A 20763-nucleotide genomic window follows, 5' to 3' on the forward strand; every position below is an offset into this window, starting at 1 on the left:
GTTATCCCCTTTGGGAAAAAACATATACCCGTTAATTACCACATAGGTGGCAGTAAACTAAACACCGAAAGTGTGATGAGACTTAGGGACACAGGTGGACAAGTGGTATCACCTTCAATAACCACATTGCCACAACAGTCAGGAAATCCTTCTCTGTGGCACACCTCATCACTAAGGGCTTTTCATCCAGAAAAAAGGAGGTTATTGTCCCACTGTACTCATCCCTCATTAGTCCCATTATAGAATACAGCACCCCATTGGGTATGTACCTCTCAAGACATCTGCAACAACTGGAAAGGCTGCAGAAATACCTCACTAATAGAATCAGAAGCCTAAAGCAGATGCCCTATGCTGACCACCTTAAAAAAACTCCAGCTATACTCTGCCGCATATCGTCTACTCAGAGGCGATCTCTGCTTAACATACAAGGCCATGTCAAACCCAGAGCTGTTGGACATGCTACACTTAAAGAAATCCCAATCCCTCAGAGCCACACGCTCCAGGGATCTAAACCTTGTTATGATAATAAACAAACATGCTGGAGGGATATGTTCCTGACCCAGAGACTCCCCAGACTCTGGAATAGACTGCCCATACATGTCAAGCAGAACGCCTCCTTGGCCCTCTTCAAAAGGAACCTTGATGATTAGATGGGAGAAAGGAAATTCACCCCGGGGATCATGTCAGTCGCCCTGCTAGACAGGGGTCCAGGGAAGTAAATAGTGTGGGAAGAAATAGCCAGGGAATTGTTATGGCTAGGCTTGTATAGGCCCTAGGGCCAATAGCCTAGTACCAACCTATGAACCCTGAAAGTGAAGCTTGAGAGGAGAATTTTGGCATCCAAGGCTAGAACACGTAATACAGGGTTACAGTTGGAGATCTGATCTTAATTTCTTGCAGTGTGTATAGCTCATTGTACTACTAGTTACATAAAGAAAAAATGTAAAGTGTTTTGCTATCTTTCAAAGCTGGCAAATCAGTTGGCAATCACTGTCAAACTGACAGCAGTAGATGTCTTTATGTATTTTGTGTCTAAGGGAAGCAGTTGATATGCAAATCCATTTGACTGACTGTAATCCTTTAGACAGGAGTCAGAAACAAAGCTGTTGTTCTGTCACTGTCGTTTTCTTGCTGGCCATTTCAGGTGTTAGTGCCTAGTTTCAGACGTGATGTTAACAAAGCTTATGGGGTGCTTAGCAATTGATAAACACTTTTGTAAGTGTTGTTATGATCAGGTCTTGCACTAGAGTAGCACTAAATTAGGTTGTCTTCTAACTGATATTGGAGCATAATCATGGTGCTCTATGCACTACAGTATTGGTCATTAATCATCTAAGAAATGAGATTATATGCAAAATGTGTTCGTAATCATTGCAAGACTTAAGTAAGAGTGTCATTATTACCCCTTCTGTTCACAGACAGGAAAAAAAGTGCGGCTAAAGTGTGGTGAGATCCACTTTAGGGGCATAGGTGCAGCATCTTTGTTTTCTGCAGAAAATGTTGTCTTATTATTTTTGAGTGACTGTGATATCCAGTATTTGCTGAGTGTGAAGTGGATAGAATAAAAAATAATCACATCCAAGAGAGAAATCTTGGTTCTGTCCCAAGATATTTTACAGATGAGTAGAGAGAAGATACATTAGCTGGAGTTTTAGATGTTTGGGTGGTTCTTGTTCATGAGTGAGGATAGGAGGGATGATACAGTGGTAGAAGTACTACAGGCATCTGTTGAGAGTATGGTGGTGATAAGAGAGATGATCATGAGTGAGGATAGGAGGGATGATACAGTGGTCGAAGTACTACAGGCATCTGTTGAGAGTATGGTGGTGATATAAGAGATAAGTCAGAGGTCTAAGGCGTCCAGTTAACTAGCTAGTCTTTGTTCCCATCCTTGACATGGACATTAAATGTGAGTAGCGACTGAGATGACATAACGAATGTTAGCAGCAGAAAAGGGGTTCCTTCTCAGGGTAGCTGACCTCACTCTTTTTGACAGAATTAAGAGACTGGCTATCAAGGTATATCCACATCTCCTTCCTTTTGAGACAAGTCACTTGAAGTTGTTTGGACAACTTTAAAGGTTGCTGCATGGGGATTGTCAAAGAACGTGAACAAGGAAAGGTCCACTGGCTGGAGGGTGTGAAACACAAAGGATATTATTGGAGGCTGGATCCAATTGGACCAATTTGGTCCATTTGGGCCTTGTTCCCTCAGGGGACCCTACACTAAGCTATGGCAGGGTCATTATATCTTACATGACACAGCTTTGGCAGGGTCATTATAGCAATAACCCACGCCTGGGTGTGGGTAATGCTGGATTTACCCACGGTTGGCGTGGTTTGGTCCTGAGGGCGAAGCCCGAGGGACCAAACAAAGCCAACCGTGGGTAAATACAGCATTACCCACACCCAGAAGTGGGTTATTGCTATTATACCATGACATTATTTAAGAAAAGAAACTATTACTTTTCTTAAATAATGGCATAGTATAATGCCTGTTTGCTGCCCTTCCGCAGATGTCTGGCATCCGCGGCAGTTCTGATGTATTGCGCGCCTGCGCAGTACATCAGAGCTGTGGACAAAAGCAACGGAGAAAGCAAGATCTCCGTTGCTTTTTTTTTACTGTTTTTGCTATGTTAAATGGGTTTAACATAGCGAGACAGCTTTAAAATAAGCAACAGAGATTTCCGTTGCTTATTTTAAAGCTGTCTCGCTATGTTAAACCCATTTAACATAGTGAGACAGTGTTTTAAAAAGAGAGTTATACTAATGGAAAAAAGTCCGGGTGACCGGACCTTTTTCCATTAGTATAACTCGATTTACAACGGGCACGCTGGCCAATCAGCGTGCACGTTTTGGAATAATAATGGGGGGGTCATGGTATAATATGTCTTATATGACACAGAGATTTGCCTAAGAATCATGACAGCAAAGTGCAAGGCATTCTGCTGCTGTAGTCTTATTCCTGTAGTAGTTATGCATCCATTATTATTAGGTACTGTATTATTAAGTAGCTGTAGCTTTATGCCTGTTGTGCGACTCAGTGTTAGCTGTTTGCACTGCTGTGATTGTTGCTGTTGCTAAGTGCTCAACAAGGTTTTCACCCCAAAACTGGTTGGATTAGCCATTTGGTTTTGTGTACAGCAGCTGTTACAGTATCAGTAGATTGATAAAGTGGCACTGTTTTCTTTTGTTTTTCTTGCTGATATGGGAAATCTGAATGGTTGTTACTTAATAAAGTTACAAGATAAAGTGGAACAGTCAGTGTCAGGCAGCATGCAAACAATTGCTAGTAAGCATAAACATGCAAATCCTGTGATGCAAGGTAAACTTCTGATCACTAAGATTTATGACAGAATATTACCAGTTCAGCACTGTGGCAGACCAGTACTTCTTGCAGTCACAGATAGGAGCAAAATAATCCCAGAGAAGTGAAACATATGCGGTATGTATGCTAAGTAGTGGGATGCAGAGATGGACAGAAAAATGATTCAATTTGCTGAAAGTGTTAAAGCAGTAACAGTGGAAAGCAACCAAAGAAACAATAATCTTTAACCAATTCCAGTGCAACAGTAATGTAAAACCAAGCAAGTTCAACAATACTCATGGAAATTGAAATCCAAAGCTGCACCAACTGTAATTGAATTTATAAATATTTTTTAAGGAGATACAAGAACTAGAGGTGGAATCTTTGGCAAAAGGAAGAAGCAAGTTATATATAGAAATAACTTTCTCAGTGGCTGTGTGTGTTAATGAAGCATGTTCTGACTAGCAGCCCAGCAGTACAGGGTTTGAGTCCACATTAGGAATAGTTTACCTTAGGGTTGGGATTAGCATATAGGTTGGGGACTGGCATAATAGTTAATTTGTTTACCTTACAAACAAGAAGTACAAGGTTTGATTCTCACCAAGGGAAATTGACTAAGCTTAAAATGGTCCACAAGGACAGCCTAGTACTTATCTACGAACCTATAAATGGAATTTGTGGGAATATAAGCAGAATAATGTTTAGGAGGAGGAGGCGGAGGGGTGAGGTTTAAAGAAAGGCAGAAATTGAGCCATGTGTGAAATACTGACTGAATAATTGCCAAAAGTAAAGAGAATATATGTGTCGCATATAATGCGTGAAAATACCATGTTAATATGATTTTATTTCTATTGATGTATATGTGTCTATGTCTTAAAAAAGAGTATATGTGCACTGTCATAACATCAGTAGCATACTGTTTCTATGGAGTAAATGACATACAAACAACAAAGTTGTTGCAGTGCGTACAGTTGCTGGTCTTGGGATGTAAGGGAGAGTAAGGCATGAGTGAAAAGAAAGGAAGACAGGAAAGGAGAGAGAAAGAAAAGACAGAAAAAAACCCAAATAAAAATGTGTGTGTGAGGCAGCAAGAGTGGAAGGCTGTAGTTCTCTCCTATGTTGGTTCATTACAGCCATGTCATACTGTAGACTTTACTGGTAATCCAGGGTGCACCCATCTGGTGACACAGCATGTTCACACAGGACCTCAGTGGCCCATCAAACAGGCCCCTTATAGTGTGTCTGAGTGAGTAAAGCAGATCCTGAGAAAGGAGCTACAGGAGATGTTGGATTGGGGTAAATGCATTCAGTCCAGTAGTTTTCTCCTGTTTTAACATATCTTATAACAAAATATAAACAAATAAATAAACATACTGTTTTATATCAATATGTACTAATAGCAAACATTCTTGATATATAATCTAAAATACTCTTTTAAGTTTAAGAAGACAGCAAGTGGAGGAAGCGGTGAGGTGGTAGATCCTAGGCCAGATGACTGGCCCCAGGAAAATTGTCCAAATTGGTGCCTGCAGTTGCTAAGGCAGTCCTGATTGTTGGGATTACATTTTCAGCTCACGTGGGTATGCCAGAGAATGAACTAGAAGTTTGGTCTACTCACTGTCTCTCTCTCTCTCTCTCAGATTGCAGCCATCATGACCCTCACCAGAACAATCAGTTAAGAAAAAAATATGTTTGAATGATTAAATGTGTAGTTTGTTTACTAAACTGTGAGATTTATTGTATAACATGCAAGCATTTTCCTCAGAAATTCATGCATGTGTTATACATCAGAAGCTTTGCAGATGAGGATATTTGAACAGGAATAAAGTTTACAGTTGTTACTTTTGTGGAGAAAATAGAAAATAGCATAGTTATTACTTTGCTAATGGCAAACAATTTAAGATAGTTAGTATTTTGTTAATAGTAAACAGTTTAGTACAATCTAAACTGTTGTGTGTGAATTTAATGCAGTCCAGTTAAATTCTTTGAAATTTTTCCATGAATTAAGATGCTTACTAAAGGATTCAGTACTGGCATTTAAGTTGTAGTGTAATCATCTTCATGGTGTATAAGCAGATAATAATATGTTGCTAGGATGCTTTCAGAGTCTCCTGGTTAAACACAATTAGTAAAATAGACTTTCAGCTTTGGACTTGTAAACTTTAGTTATGGCTGTGTTGATAAGATTTAAACTATATCACTACCATGTATAACAAGGTTCTATACATATGCCACATGAAGCTGTAATGCAAGCTGTCTCAGTACGGACTATGTTAGTACAAAGTCAAAATTAATCTTTTTCTCCAATGTGTACAGGGTTTCAGGTTCCAGAACACTACCTGAAGTTATTTGAGAAGAAGGGAGAAGTAGAACCACCTCTTTGTGATACAGTAGTTATTGAAAAAACTCTAGAAGAATTGGAGCAGCCATCCGATGAAAATAATGACATCAGTAAGTGACAAAGACACAAATGTCTAATTGAGTTTAAGACAACATCTATGTTTAATAATGTTTAATATGTTAGTTAATTAAATTCAATTAATCAGCTGTGTGTTTTTGTCCAGGGACCCATTTCACCCATGACCCAAACCTATTGCCAAACACATTAATTAACAACATATATATTTATGATACAGTATACAAGTAGGTTATAAATTGAAGGTAAAAAGTGATAGCACACATTTAAAATTACTCTTTATAAAAACATTCCTTTTAAATATGTCCTATCAACATGTACTCATGATTTATAGCTTTCAGGTTCTGGGTTACCAGTATGTGCCTCTGGCACACATTCAAATTTTCTCAGTATAAAAACTTATAAAGAACAACTTCAGGGTGAAACAACAAATGAAAACAAAGAGGGAAAATCTGTTCAGCATGGAAATATAGGAAAATGGCTGAAAAAAGCAAATATCAGAGAAGAAAAATTATTTGGAAAGAGGATAAAAAGAGACCAAAGAAAGTAAATAATGAATATGTCAGAAGAATGCAAGTAAAGTGGTTAAAATGAAGATATGCTGCATTAAAAGTGTGGGACTTGGTGAGACCTGAAAATTATCGTTTTAGAATCGGTCATTTCAAGTTTAATAGATGTTAGGAAATTAGCATTTGAACACAAGGAGGTATGAAACACTGATATATTTTATCCTGAAAGAACTGCATTAATATTATTTTTTTTTTCGAAGTACTAGTAACTTTTCCCTGAATACAGAGCACTCTGAGCTCCTGCATTAATTGGCAATGCATACTATGCTGCTAAACTAATCTTTGAAAAGGATTTTTTCTAACATCATCTTGAAGGGAGGCAAAGCCAACAGGAGGGAACTTTCAGCTAATGATCTAAGTGAGTAAAAGCAGTCTTTGGTATGAAGTTTAGAAGTGAGGTAGGGACAGTGCTTGTTAAAAAATGTTTAAATTTTAATGAACTGTGCTGAAAGGATGCCTTGTCTTGGCTTGTTAGCGTGCCTAACTTAATTTTTTGGGGGAGTAAACCTGGAGGGCAGTGCATGTTAAGTTTTGCTCCAATGCTCACAAATGTGTCTTATGAGCTGCTTGAGCAACTGTGGCAAAAACTGATATTTATTTTGTGGGGAACATTTCTAGCAATTGAAGAACAAAATAGGTTTGAGGTAGGAGAGAAGAGTAGTATAATTAGTGTGGTAAAGATAATTTGCGTTAGTCCTGATAAGATAGAAGTAAATTAACTGTGTTAATTGCATGTATATCAAAATGACATCAAGTACAGGAAATTAGCACTTTGACAGTGAATTGGTTTTAGTTCCAACTGTTGCACCGAATGCTGGCACTTTTCTGAGAGAGGCTTTTTTAAGATGATATCTAGCCGAATGGTTGTTTGATGCTGGATCTGCCTCCCATCTACGAACCATTTAATGGTTATCCGACTCAACTTATTGAAGCAACTAAAGCAAAGCAGTGCCATGTTCTAAAATATCTAGAGTTGAGGAGACCACGTCCACTACTGGTTCCTGCAAATCAAAGCAGCCTAAATCTAAATTGAATAATGCTAGACAAATTACTCTTCAGGACGTGAAAGACTCTACAGCTTTTCTTCATTAGGTGCTTACAAAGTTACTTGCCTATTCCTTTCATATTGATAACATGCTTCTGGAAGTTAACAAGAGACTAGAACATTCTGAGGATAAATCTCGTCATTCAATCATTGAAAAACAGTCATGGAGCATGTAATTAATCATGAATTGAAGAACACTGAAAGCCTTCATAAAAAGGTTGTTGATCATGTCCCATATCTATGTGAAATAATTTGATTTAACATTAGATCCTGGAAATCTTTAATTACAACTTGTTGACTTGAGTAATTGTACTTATTTGCTCTGTGTTATTAGAGTTAGCTGTACACCTTTCAGAATATTCTAGCTAAAATAATTCAGAGAGATATATCTTTATTCTAGTCGTCTCCTAGTTCAGTCTGTCTCTCATTTCTAAATTATCAAGTTCTTTTTCTCTGCATCAACAAATACTTCACATTCTTACTAACCACTCATCATACTATCTCTACCTTTTAACACTTGCCCTCTCCCCATTATTAGGGGGACTTATATATATATATGTATGTATATATGGGTTTATATCATATTATCGAAAGGAACAAATCTCAAATGGCTTAAATATCGAAACTGCCGTTCATGAATTTGTTTTTAGTGAGATTGCGGTACAGTGAAGATTGGGAATTTTGCCCTTTCCTCACTGTAGTGCAATCTCAGAGTTGGTATATATAATTAGCGAGGGATGTGGGGGGAGCAGCCACTCACAAAAGCAATTTTGATAAACGTCAATTTCTATATTTAAGCCGTTCAAGATTCGTTCCTTTTGATAATATGATATAGACCCTGTATTTATGTGTATATATCCATACATGTGTATATATATATATATATATATATATATATATATATATATATATATACACACTCACACACAAACACAAACCAAACGAGAGAAATAAATGCACCAACTCGAAACCAGTAATAAATCCAAGGTGTATCAGAGAAGCTCAAATACAAAAGTTCAGGTCGACCACTTTATTAAAAAGATTTTTAATAAAGTGATCGATCTAATCACAAATTTCAGTATCTTGAGACTATAAATCCCAACATTCACAGTATCGAAACTCCAAAAGTGAGAAATTCAAAATCGTGACTTTTAAATACACCCTCCACCACACAACCAAACATACATACACCTCCCCCCAACACTACAACAAACCAACAAAATGCACACAAACACAACAACACAAATACACACACCTACCCTACATATAAGCAGGGTGGCAAGCCTCCCCTACACCCCTCATGTGGGGGGGCTGTGCCCCCTACACCCCCACTACTTATCTATACTAACTGTGAGGTCGCACTAAAAAGACAGACACTAAACCCACGACTACATACTCTGTATTCCCCTTGCACAAACACACACCACATACATAGAAACATCACCACTCTCAACACTTACACACTCACACTCTTACCTACCCTAACCTACACCTAAAATTTCCCAATACACTCACATACACTCAAATCCCTACCCAAAACCCATTGAATCTCCACATATATCCACACAATGGCAGGCAAACTGCATCCCACAGCACACCGCACCTTGCAAACACAGCAAATCCCACATACCGTGCCACTACAACTGCATATTCGACACTTTGAATTTGATCAAGTGCAGTTTCGCTCAACTGCACTCTCAGCATTTTCGTCTTGAGATACTGAAATTCGAGATTTCAGTAAGTGCTTATATATATGTATATGTATATATATATATATATATATATATGTGTGTGTGTGTGTGTGTGTATTTTTTTTGATGATTTTTTTTTTTATTTCCTAACATAATGGACTATACTTCTAATACTTTTATATATACTGACTGTCCTATTTGTCATTTTTTATGCATTACTGGTGTCTCCTTGTATTCCACTGTCAAATTGTATGTATGTATGTATGTATGTGTGCTGTGTATAGATATATCACAGTTTTATTTGAAGTTATCTAACTCTCTGGAGCTTTTCTTCCTTAGCCTCTGTTGAAAATGGATATTTATTTATCCAGTTGAACATTCACGGTAAGCAAATATCAGTAAATAAATAAAATAAATAAATACACGTACGTGCTTTAGAGAAGCGTTCACTACCTTATGTGATCTGACAGTAAAATTTATACTTCTTTAGATATTCCATTAGAAGTAAATGAGCAAAAAAGAACTCTAATGAAGATGTCCAGGTGCATATCAAACATTCCCTTAGGATTCTTATGGCCAACCACTTTTGCTTGGGGAAATTGATAGATAACCAAATTGGCTATATATCCAAAAAGACTGAAACATTTGGTCAGTTATTTTCTGTCATCATTATTTGAATTGTTTTGTTTTCTACTAATTCTTTTTAACATGTTGAACTACTACAGTTGTCTGGATGAGTTTCAATCTTAACTAGTTGCCCTAACAGTGCTAACATATCTGCTATTTCTCAGTTTTCTGATTGACAGCAGTTTTGATATTGCTTTATGGTGAGACTTTATTTTTACTGTTTAAAATGGTATTTGAAATTACAGTTTAACTTAGGACTTTTATATCTTTTTTTTAGTTACTAGCTGTAGATGGGTAAAGTTTTTTCCTTTGGTTTTGTTTTGAATGTCAAGCTACTTTACTATTTGTAGTGGTTAATAACTATTCTTTGTCTGAGTGAAATCATTATTTGTTTTTAAGCTTTTTATCCAAGCTATATTTGTTTCCCATTAATAGGACAATAATTCATTCATCTAGGGTTGTTTATCGTACTGCAGATGATTTGATGTATGGTTACTGTGCATTTGGTTGAATTGCAATTTTTTCAAATGTTGAATCATCAAGCCCAATTTATAGAGTGTTTTTTTTTTTCTTGAATGGTTGCTTCAAGGAGGGGAGTACTGGACTTCCAGCAGGAGCAATAGTAAAGTGCACCCTCTTGTTTTGATAAAACAAGAGTTTGATAAATTGAGCTCAGTGTTCAGTGTTAAGATGATTCAATGAATACAAAGAGAATGATGAAATACATAATGTTATCAATTCTACTAGCTGTCACAGCATGTAGGCACATTTTAGATAGTCCTTTGTTGTAGTTGGTTTACAACTTATAATTTTTATCTGATCTTGGTTAAGTATAGCTGTTTTCACCTCTGTCATGAGATGTTTATTTTAGTTTTGGGCTTGGGAGGAGATTACGGCATGTTATTTATGTATTTCACATTGCTACTTACATTGTTTATATAGATTTTTTTTGTTCTTTAGTAACATTCATGTATTTGTTGTTTATATAACATAACAGGATGCATGCTTGTGGTCTCTTCCTTGGTGACATCATTTGCTTTGTACTCAGTATGTCAGCCTGACAACCATCTTTTTCCTCCATTCATTTGTTTTATTCTATTCACATGAAAGTATGTATGGAGCTTTTCTGTGAAAATTATAACTTGGCAATTTAATGGTATTCAGCCGTCCTCTAAATGGAAGCTTCTTTTTAATTTGTTATACCAGTTTATATCCCAAATATTTTTGAATAGCAGGTTAGAATTAAGTAAAAATTGCTCAGACATTGAAGCTGCTAGTCCATCTAAAATAGTGCTAAAGTGACAATAATGGCTAAATCGTATACTTCTACATTGTCTCCTCTTATTGTAGTCTTTACAAGACAGTCAACCGTGCTGATACTAACATTCACTCTTTCTTTAAATCTTTCATGATATTAAACTCCTGTGGTCCTTCTCATGGTCGCTGCTTCTTTATATGTAATTAATACCTATTTTTTATTTTATTAGTAGGTGACTGGAGTACAGTGTTAGATGTCAAGATTGACTTTTATCTACTCACCTTCACAGGTTGGTGAGCTGTGATATAATGTATTTTTTTGATCTTTTATACACCTACATGTTCCTCTGTCCTAATAGAAGGGCTGTGAGGGGCAGATCTGATCTTTCTGGTCTTCTTGGTCCCATGTAGACTTTTTTCCTGTCTAGGCCTGCTGTTAACTCCGGTAGTAATGTTACGTTTGAGTTCAGATGTTTTCTTCAGTCAGATGTTAACTTACACTATCATAGTGTAGCTATTTTTTTCCCTTGCAACTCCTCATTTGAGGCTTAAAATCTGTATTCTCTTGTCATTCTACATGTGATAACTTATGCCTTTACAAACATCTTATTCAGGAGTTTTTAGATATGATTTCATGTTTCAGAAATTTGGTAAGATATTCATTAACTTGAACTCCAAAAAAATTATTCCATTTGTTTTAATTTCTTTTTGCCTTTCTTTCCTCTGTGTCATCATCTGTTACATCATGAAGGCTAGGATTGACAGAGTAATCAGGTTAGGACATTTATTCAATCAACAGAGCTATTAAGAAATAATAGCTCTTAAACATTGACATTTAAATGTGCCTTGTCAGTCACAGATTGTCAGCATTGCACTTCAGATGAATAGTGTATCCTGGAGCTACACTTGGGATTCTGAACCAAAGCAAGGCCTTCAAGCTTAGTGTTCATAAGTTCATAAGATGTATTACTGTGCTCAGGCTAAATGACAAGCAAATTCCACTCACACATTGATTTAGTTTTTTTTTCCTTTTTACAAATTAGTTGTCACAAATAAACATTTTCATCTTACACTCCTGATTTTCTGTCAGTATTTGATTTTGCATTTTTTTTCTACACCATAGTTTCTGTAAAGCATTTTTACATTGTGTACAGTGTTTGAGACAAATCAGTCAGTCGAGTGAGGGAAGATTAAGATCAACGACTCTAATTCTAGCCAGTATTAAAAACAATGCAACACAAATCCACTAAGCGTAAGCAATACCTATTAATCACAGCACAGATTTCTTACACTTGAACACCTGAACAACAATTGTTAACTTGAAAAGAGCAATTAACTCAACCACATTTCAAGCTTGTCACTGAAACATTTCTTAAAATGGTGTATGTATCAGAGATGCTCAATAATAAAAATCAACGGAAGCAAAATAGGTGACGGTCAAAAGTACGCAGTCACAGGAATGTTGTAAGGTGTTGAGAGAGAGAATAACAGTAAATGATCCCATCATAGGGTTTTCTCTTTGTCCATCTAGAGTGACAACAGGGAGTGAAAACCTTCACTTTAAAACAAAATCATACAGGTTGGCAGCCCCCTTTCATGACATTTTGTAGTATAACAAATTTGAAACAAATAATAAACACCCTTATACAGAAGCATTACCAGTGCAGGAAAGTTCATGCTGTGCTGAAAAACATGTTTATTTATTTATTTATTTTTTTGCTGTTTTCATTTAAATAGACCTCATTATTATGTGACATTTGGGGAGAGATTATTTCACAAACCAGCTCCATCCACTTGTAATTCACTGTTTAATAATATCAAAGCTATAGATAATATCATTCTTTATTAAGAGGAAGCAATGATTTCATTTATCCAACAAATGTAGTGAACTTGCTTTAGGGATACTGGTTGAAAGACATTTCATTTGCCACTGTCACAGTGACTTTTAGGTTTCTGACACTAGTTACTGTCAAGTTGTTTAACTCTCCTCTTCCCTGGAGTATAATTGATTAACATTTCCAGTGTATTCTTTACTTCCCTATGCTATGTTTGTTAATTTTATATTTTTTGTATTGGTTTACAAATACACACACACATATATACACATATATATATATATATATATATATATATATATATATATATATGTATATGTTTACAAATACATTGACAACCACAAGGCATTCTATAGTTATGTCAAGAATCTAAATGGCAATGCTCAGTTCTGCTCTGAGCTACAACAGAATGTCATTAAATATACTGATCTCAAGGATATTGCCAATATCCTGGCAGATCGATTTAGTGCTAACTTCACCGCTTCTCACCCCCTAAAAGGCCCATCTCAGTACCAAAAGATTGCCAAATTCCGGTAATCACGGCCACACAGGTAGGAAACCACACTCTCCAGAGCTAAGAATACAGCATCCATGGGACCAGATGACATCCCGAGCTGTGTACTACATGAACTACAAAATGAACTGGCACCTTACCCAAGTGTCATGTTTAATCATAGCCTCACCTCAGGCTTCGTGCCCACTGAGTGGCGCACAGCTACAGTTATCCCACTCCACAAGTGGGGATCCACCTTGGATCCCGGGAACTACCGTCCCATCAGTCTGACGAGCCTGGTCTGCAAGGACATGGAACGCATTATCATGGAACTTATAAACAAAGACATTGGCAACCTTCAAACACTGGTCCCCACCCAGTTTGGGTTCGTGAAGGACCAATCTTGTCTCCTGAACCTGACTGACTTCTTTGAGTCAGTCTCCAGAGCTGTGGACGAGGGTAAGGTGGTCCACACAGCCTATCTGGACCTCACCAAGGCCTTTGACACCATCCCCCACTCTGGAATCATAGATAAACTTACTAAGCTGGACATAAATCCTTACATCACTCGGTGGGTTGCCAACTGGCTTACTGACAGAACCCAGAGTGTAAAAGTAGCCAACTCCAAATCCAGCTCCAGACAAGTGACAAGTGGAGTACTCAGGGTTCAGGCCTGGGACCGCTCTTGTTTGGCATCTACTTCTCTGAAGTACAGGCAAACACTAAGGGACTCTGGCTAACAAAGTTCACAGTTGACTGCAAACTGGGAGCCATTATTGAATCCCCAAATTATGTGGATATTCTACAAAAGGGCCACTCAGGCTTAATGCCAGGAAATGTATAGTTATCCCCTTTGGGAAAGACCATGTACCCATGAATTACCACAGAGGTGGCAGTACACTAAACACCGAAAGTGTGATGAGAGAATTAGGGACACAGGTGGACAGTAAGCTCACCTTCGATAACCACATTGCCACAACAGTCAGAAAATCCTTCTACATGGCACACCTCATCACTAAGGGCTTTTCATCCAGAAAAAAGGAGGACATTGTCCCACTGTACTCATCCTTCATTAGACCCATTATAGAGTACAATGCCCTATTTAGTATGTACCTCACAAGATATCTGCAACAGCTGGAAAGGCCGCAGAAATATGTCACTAAAAGAATCACAGGCCTAAAGCAGATGCCCTATGCTGACTGTCTAAAAAAATCTCCAGCTATACTCTGTGGCATATCGTCTACTCCAAGGCGATCGCTGCTTAACATACAAGGCCATGTCAAACCCTGAGCTGTTGGACATGCTCCACTTAAAGAAATCCCAATCCCTCAGAGCCACATGCTCCAGGGATCTAAACCTTGTCATCACAATGAACAAAACATGCTGGAGGGAGAGTTCCTGACCCAGAGATTCCCTATACTCTGGAATAGACTACCCATACATGTCAAGCAGAGCGCCTCCTTGGCCCTCTTCAAAAGGAACCTTGATGATTGGATGGGAGATAGGAAATTCACCGGGGGATCACGTCAGTCGCCCTGCTAGACAGGGGTCCAGGGAAGTAAATATTGTGGGAAGAAATATCCAGGGAATTGTTATTACTAGGCTTGTATAGGCCCCAGGGCCGATAGCCTAGTACCATCCAATGAACATGTGCGCGCGTACACACAACACACGTATACGTATGTGTATATATATATATATATATATATATATATATATATATATATATGTGTGTGTGTGTGTGTGTGTAACATTCACTGCCTTTTGTTTGCAGCAGTTATATTGTAAATAATTACCATTGTATGCTGTATGTTCTACAGTTTTGCTTTACAGCCCATGTTGTGGTAGAAAAAATTCCTGCACCTCCCTCTCAACTGGTTAACAAACAAATAAATAAAAGCAAAAATAAAATAGTTAAGTTTGTACAAGTAATTTGCAACATAGACAGTACAGACAGCCATAAGAAGGGAAGTTATAATTAGTTTAGGGTAATAGTTGACCATATAGTATTAGCAGCTGGCATGCATTAGACACAGCAGTAATAAATGTAGACTTTAATGGAATGAAGGGGTGCATATGTGGATGGAAAAAAAATGTAAAAAGATTGGTATAGTACCTCTGTTGCTCTTGAGCCTTTGGTTATTACTGATGAACACTTTGAAAGCATGAATTTGCGCAGGTTTTACCACGCAGCCTATCCTGATTTGTATAATATATTTACATTATTAGTAACAAGTGATGCTAATTAGCAACTGTACTGTTAAATGAAGACAGGTTCTAGTATGTGAAACTAAAGGAAAAAAATGTACAGGGTAATAATATTGATTCTTCAAAGGCTGTTTTGACTATTGCAAAAAAAGAAATAAAGAAAAATTGAAAGTTCACTGAAGCTGCCTTCAGCTTTTGTTTTATTTGCATTCACTGAAACTACTTTTGATAAGTTGACAAGCTGCCAGGGTAAATGTGGATCATCTTAAAGGTGAGACTGCAAAGTGTACAACACAGTTGATATATTACAAAAATAAGATAGTAGTAGAATATTTCTAGAATATTTGTTGCTGTTTTCACCTTCAGTGTGCTGCCCATAAATGAATAGTTTGTAGTCATCAGATACTTTTTAATTTTTTTTTTCATATAAAAAGTTAATTTCAGTGTTGTTTTTTTGCAGGGTATAAATGGCTTACTAGTGAAGAGGAGTCGTTTATCTATATGGTAGCTGGGAAAGGATTTCTCTTTCCTGAAGCATTAAGAGCATATCAGTGGATTCATTCTCAAGAAAAAAGTAATGACCTGGTAGAAACTGAAGACAGCTATTCTCATCTTGAGCTACTGACAGCATATCAACAGAGTTATACAAATGGAGCATTTTATAACTATTTTGATTATGATAGTAGCTTTACAGACTCATTTCATCTTTTGGACTATACCCAGCTCCACATTGAAGAGAAACCTTATAAGTGTAACACCTGTAGGAGGTGCTTTTTCAGTTTAACCCACCTTCGAGCCCACCAGAGATTTCATAATGTTATAAAACCATACAAGTGCTCTGAATGTGAGAAGAGTTTTAATTATATATCCCAGCTAAAACGTCATCAGCTGATACATACTGGAGAGAAGCCTTTCAGATGCACAGAGTGTGGGATGTGTTTTAATCAGCAAGCTATTTTGCAGAAGCATTGGCAAAGACATACTGGAGAAAAGCCATACAAATGTACAGAATGTGGAAAGTGTTTCAGAGCCCTCAATGGTTTTACAGCTCATCAAAGAATTCACAGTGGAGAGAAACCTTATCAGTGTTTAAACTGTGGAAAATGTTTTGCTCATTCATCAAATCTTATAAGACACCATAGAATACACACTGGTATAAAACCATACAAGTGCACAGTATGTGAGAAAAGCTTTGCGGAGAAGTCCCGTCTAATACGTCATCAGTGGGTTCATATTAGAGGAAGACCTTATAAATGTACAGAATGTGGTAAGTGTTTTATTAGGTCAACCCATCTCCAGACACACATGCAAATTCATACTGGAGAGAGACCTTATAAATGTGCAGGATGTGCAAAGAGTTTTAATTATGTATCACAACTGAGACGTCACCAGCGTATTCACACTGGAGAGAGACCGTATAAATGTACAGAATGTGAGATGTGTTTTAATCAATTATCTATTCTCCAAAAGCACAAACAAAGGCACATTATTGGAAAACCTTATAAATGTGCAGACTGTGGAAAGGGCTTTAGAACTGCAAATAGCTTTGCAGTTCATCAAAGAATCCATAGTGGAGAGATGCCATACAAGTGTGCAGAATGTGGTAAAAATTTCAGTGCCCAGTACAGTTTAATAGCGCATCAACGAAGCCACACAGGGGAAAGACCATATAAATGTTTAGAATGTGGGAAGTGTTTTGCTCACTCTTCCAATCTCATAAGGCACCAGCATATACACAGAGGAATAAAACCGTATCAGTGTACGGAATGTGAAAAGAGCTTCGCTGAAAAGTCCCAGCTCAGACTTCACCAGCGAATTCATATTGGAGACAGACCTTATAAATGTACAGACTGTGGAAAGTGTTTTCTTAGGTCCACCCATTTGCAAACACATCAGAGAATCCATACCGGTGAAAAGCCATATAAATGTAGTGAATGTGGAAAAGGCTTTAACTATGTATCCCAACTCATTCGCCATCAGCGGATTCACACAGGGGAGAAACCATACAAATGTTCAGAATGTGAGAAATGCTTTAATCAGTTATCCATTCTTCAGAAGCATCAACAGAGACACACTGGAGAGAAACCTTACACTTGTACTGAATGTGGGAAGGGGTTTAGATCATCCAACACTTTGACTGCTCATCACCGAATCCATACTGGTGAAATGCCCTACAGTTGTACTGAATGTGGGAAGAGTTTTAGATCCCAAAGTAGTTTAATATCGCATCAACGGATTCACACTGGTGAAACACCATATAAATGTGCGGATTGTGGAAAGTGCTTTGCACACTCATCAAATCTTATAAGGCATCGACATATACATACTGGAATAAAACCATATCATTGTACAAAATGTGACAAGAGCTTTGCTGAGAAGTCCAGACTTTTGTGTCATCAACGGATTCATATTAGAGAGAGACCTCACAAGTGCTCAGATTGTGGAAAGGGTTTTATTAGTTTAACACACCTGCAGACACATCAAAGAATTCACACAGGACTGAAACCTTATAATTGTACTGAATGTGACAAGAGCTTTAATTATATATCTCAACTTATACGCCATAGGAGAATTCATACAGGAGAAAGACCGTATAAATGTACTGAATGTGACAGATGCTTTAATCAGTTATCTATTCTTCAAAAACACAAGCAGAGGCACACTGGGGAAAAACCATATAGGTGTGAAGAATGTGGAAAAGGATTTAGAGCTGCAACTAGCTTCATTGCTCATCAGCGTATTCACAGTGGAGAGACACCATATAAATGCACAGAATGTGGAAAAAGTTTTCGTGCCCAGAACAGTTTAATAGCACATCAACGAATCCATTCTGGAGAGACACCATATAAATGCATGGAATGTGGTAAGTGTTTTGCTCACTCATCTAATCTTATAAGGCATAAACATATACATACTGGGATAAAACCGTATCAGTGTACAGAATGTAAAAAGAGCTTTGCTGAAAAGTCCAGATTGAGGCGCCATCAAATGATTCATAGTGGAGAACGACCATACAAATGTACAGAATGTGGTAAGTGTTTTATTAGGTCTACCCATCTCCAAGCACATCAGCAAATTCATACAGGAATAAAACCGTACAAATGTACAGACTGTGAAAAGAGCTTTAATTATATATCACAGCTGAGACGTCACCAGCGGATACACACTGGAGAAAAACCATACAAGTGTACAGAATGTGAAAAGTCTTTTAACCAGCTGTCCATTCTACAAAAACATAAGCAAAGGCATACAGGTGAAAAACCTTATATATGTACAGAATGTGGGAAGGGCTTTAGAGCCTCCACTAGTTTCAGAGCTCATCAGCGAATTCACAGTGGAGAAACACCATTTAAGTGTTCAGAATGTGGAAAGAATTTTATTTATAGATCACAGCTAAGGCGTCATCAGCGGATTCATACTGGTGAAAAACCTTACAAATGCACTGAATGTGATATGTGTTTTAATCAAATATCCATTCTTCAGAAACACAGTCAAACACACACAGGAGAAAAACCTTATAAATGTATGGAATGTGGGAAATGTTTTAGAGCTGCAACAAGTTTCATAGCTCATCAACGAATCCACAGAGGAGAAACCCCTTATAAATGTAAAGAATGTGGAAAGAATTTTAATTATATATCTCAACTCAAACGTCATGAGCGAATTCACACCGGTGAGAAACCCTATAAGTGCACTGAATGTGAAATGTGTTTTAACCAGTTATCTATTCTTCAAAAACATCGTCAAACACACACAGGGGAAAAACCTTATACATGTACAGAATGTAGGAAGAGTTTTAGAGCTGCAACTAGTTTAATGGCCCATCAGCTAATTCATAGTGGAGAGGCACTTTATAAATGTACTGAATGTGGGAAGTGTTTTTCTCGCCCATCAAATTTGATAAGGCATCAGAGAATTCATACTGGCATAAAACCTTATAAATGTACAGAATGTGAGAAATGCTTTACTGAAAAGTCTCAGCTGAGGCGCCACCAGAGAATTCATACAGGGGAGAGACCTTATAAGTGCACAGACTGTGGAAAGTGTTTTGTTCAGTCATTCAGTCTCATAACTCACCAGCGCAGACACAAACCTAAAAGTATTTAACTATGTTATAGTTGAAATAGTTCTCCCACCAGAGAGAGAGAGAAAGCTGACTGGTGTGAGGTACTGTCTCTATGTGTACAGTGTATGCTTTTTTTAGTTATTAAATCTCATAGGAGTTGTATAGAAAAAATAGCATTGACATATGAGATGCCACCAATAGTTCTACTTGAAGGGACTGCTAATGATTAGAATGTGTTAAGTAATTTATGCATTCATCCAGTTTTCTTAACAAATAGTTTACTGGACATATCATTATAAGTCTTTTTAAGCCTGAGAATATTTTTCACAAATTTTATGCAGTATAAAGTCAGTAGAATCACATGGATTGAGCTTATATAAATGTACAGAACGTTCAAGGATTTTAAGTGTTGCATTTTGGGTTTGAACCATTTCAAGCATGGGAGAGTTGATATAAATGTACAGAACACTGTATGTGGTTTGTTTGTTTTTCCTGGCTTGTGTCTTGTAAAAGAAGACAAAGTGTTGACATAGTTCATAGAAATAAAAAGTGCAGGAGGCATTTTTATGAAACATTTCACCTTCCCCCTTCCCAGTCCTTACTTCATATTTAATGTAGATCTCACACGTCACCAGAAGGGAGGTTTTATGACTTTGCCAAACGTCAGAGGTTGAATGTAAAAGAGTGCAAGGTACAAAAAGTGAGCCTGGCATAACTGAATGGTAAGGAAACAACTTGGATGCTCAGTGGAAGTAACTCTGAAAACATGCAATAAATTACAGTCTGTAAACTGTGTATGGTTTGATCTTTTCAATTACAGGTAATGTATTATCCCCATTATAACATTTAGATATAAAGCAGAAAAAACTTCACCTTTATTATGAAATAAAGTATGTATTTAGATGTGTATTTCATGGTCTGAATAACAGCTGAACACTTGTTTCAAACTGTACACCTTTTATAGCTGTGGGCTTGTAGGAAGATTAAAGACAATTTACTAAGACTTCTGGGAGCAGTGTAGTCAGAGTAACAGAGAACAGCAAGATATGATTGGTTAGTAGTACTGGTCTGTTATCTGATGAATAATGGTTTCTGTTTGTGACTAAGATAAGACTTAAATAAAGATATCCCTTCAGGAAAATAAATCATCAAGATAATGAAAAAATGAATGCCAAATGATGTGCAGTGGTACTGGTATTGGTGTTATTTGTTGTCATGATATCAGTATATTTTCCACTCTATAATCTCAG

General features: G+C 37.2%; 1 protein-coding gene across 1 annotated transcript in view; it reads left to right on the forward strand.

Moving 5' to 3' along the window:
* Positions 1-20308, forward strand: part of LOC122813659 (zinc finger protein 850-like) — a 310753-nt gene extending 290445 nt beyond the window's left edge. The window contains exons 4-5 of the mRNA XM_044086097.1: positions 5623-5757; positions 15908-20308. Of these exons, the coding sequence (XP_043942032.1) occupies positions 5623-5757; positions 15908-19554 (3782 nt within the window). The 3' untranslated portion in view covers positions 19555-20308. The remainder of the gene's footprint in view (positions 1-5622; positions 5758-15907) is intronic.
* The last annotated feature ends 455 nt before the right edge of the window (positions 20309-20763 follow it).

Source organism: Protopterus annectens, chromosome 10.part0, assembly GCF_019279795.1.
Source record: "Protopterus annectens isolate FY-2018-M chromosome 10.part0, PAN1.0, whole genome shotgun sequence".
NCBI lineage: Eukaryota > Metazoa > Chordata > Ceratodontiformes > Protopteridae > Protopterus > Protopterus annectens.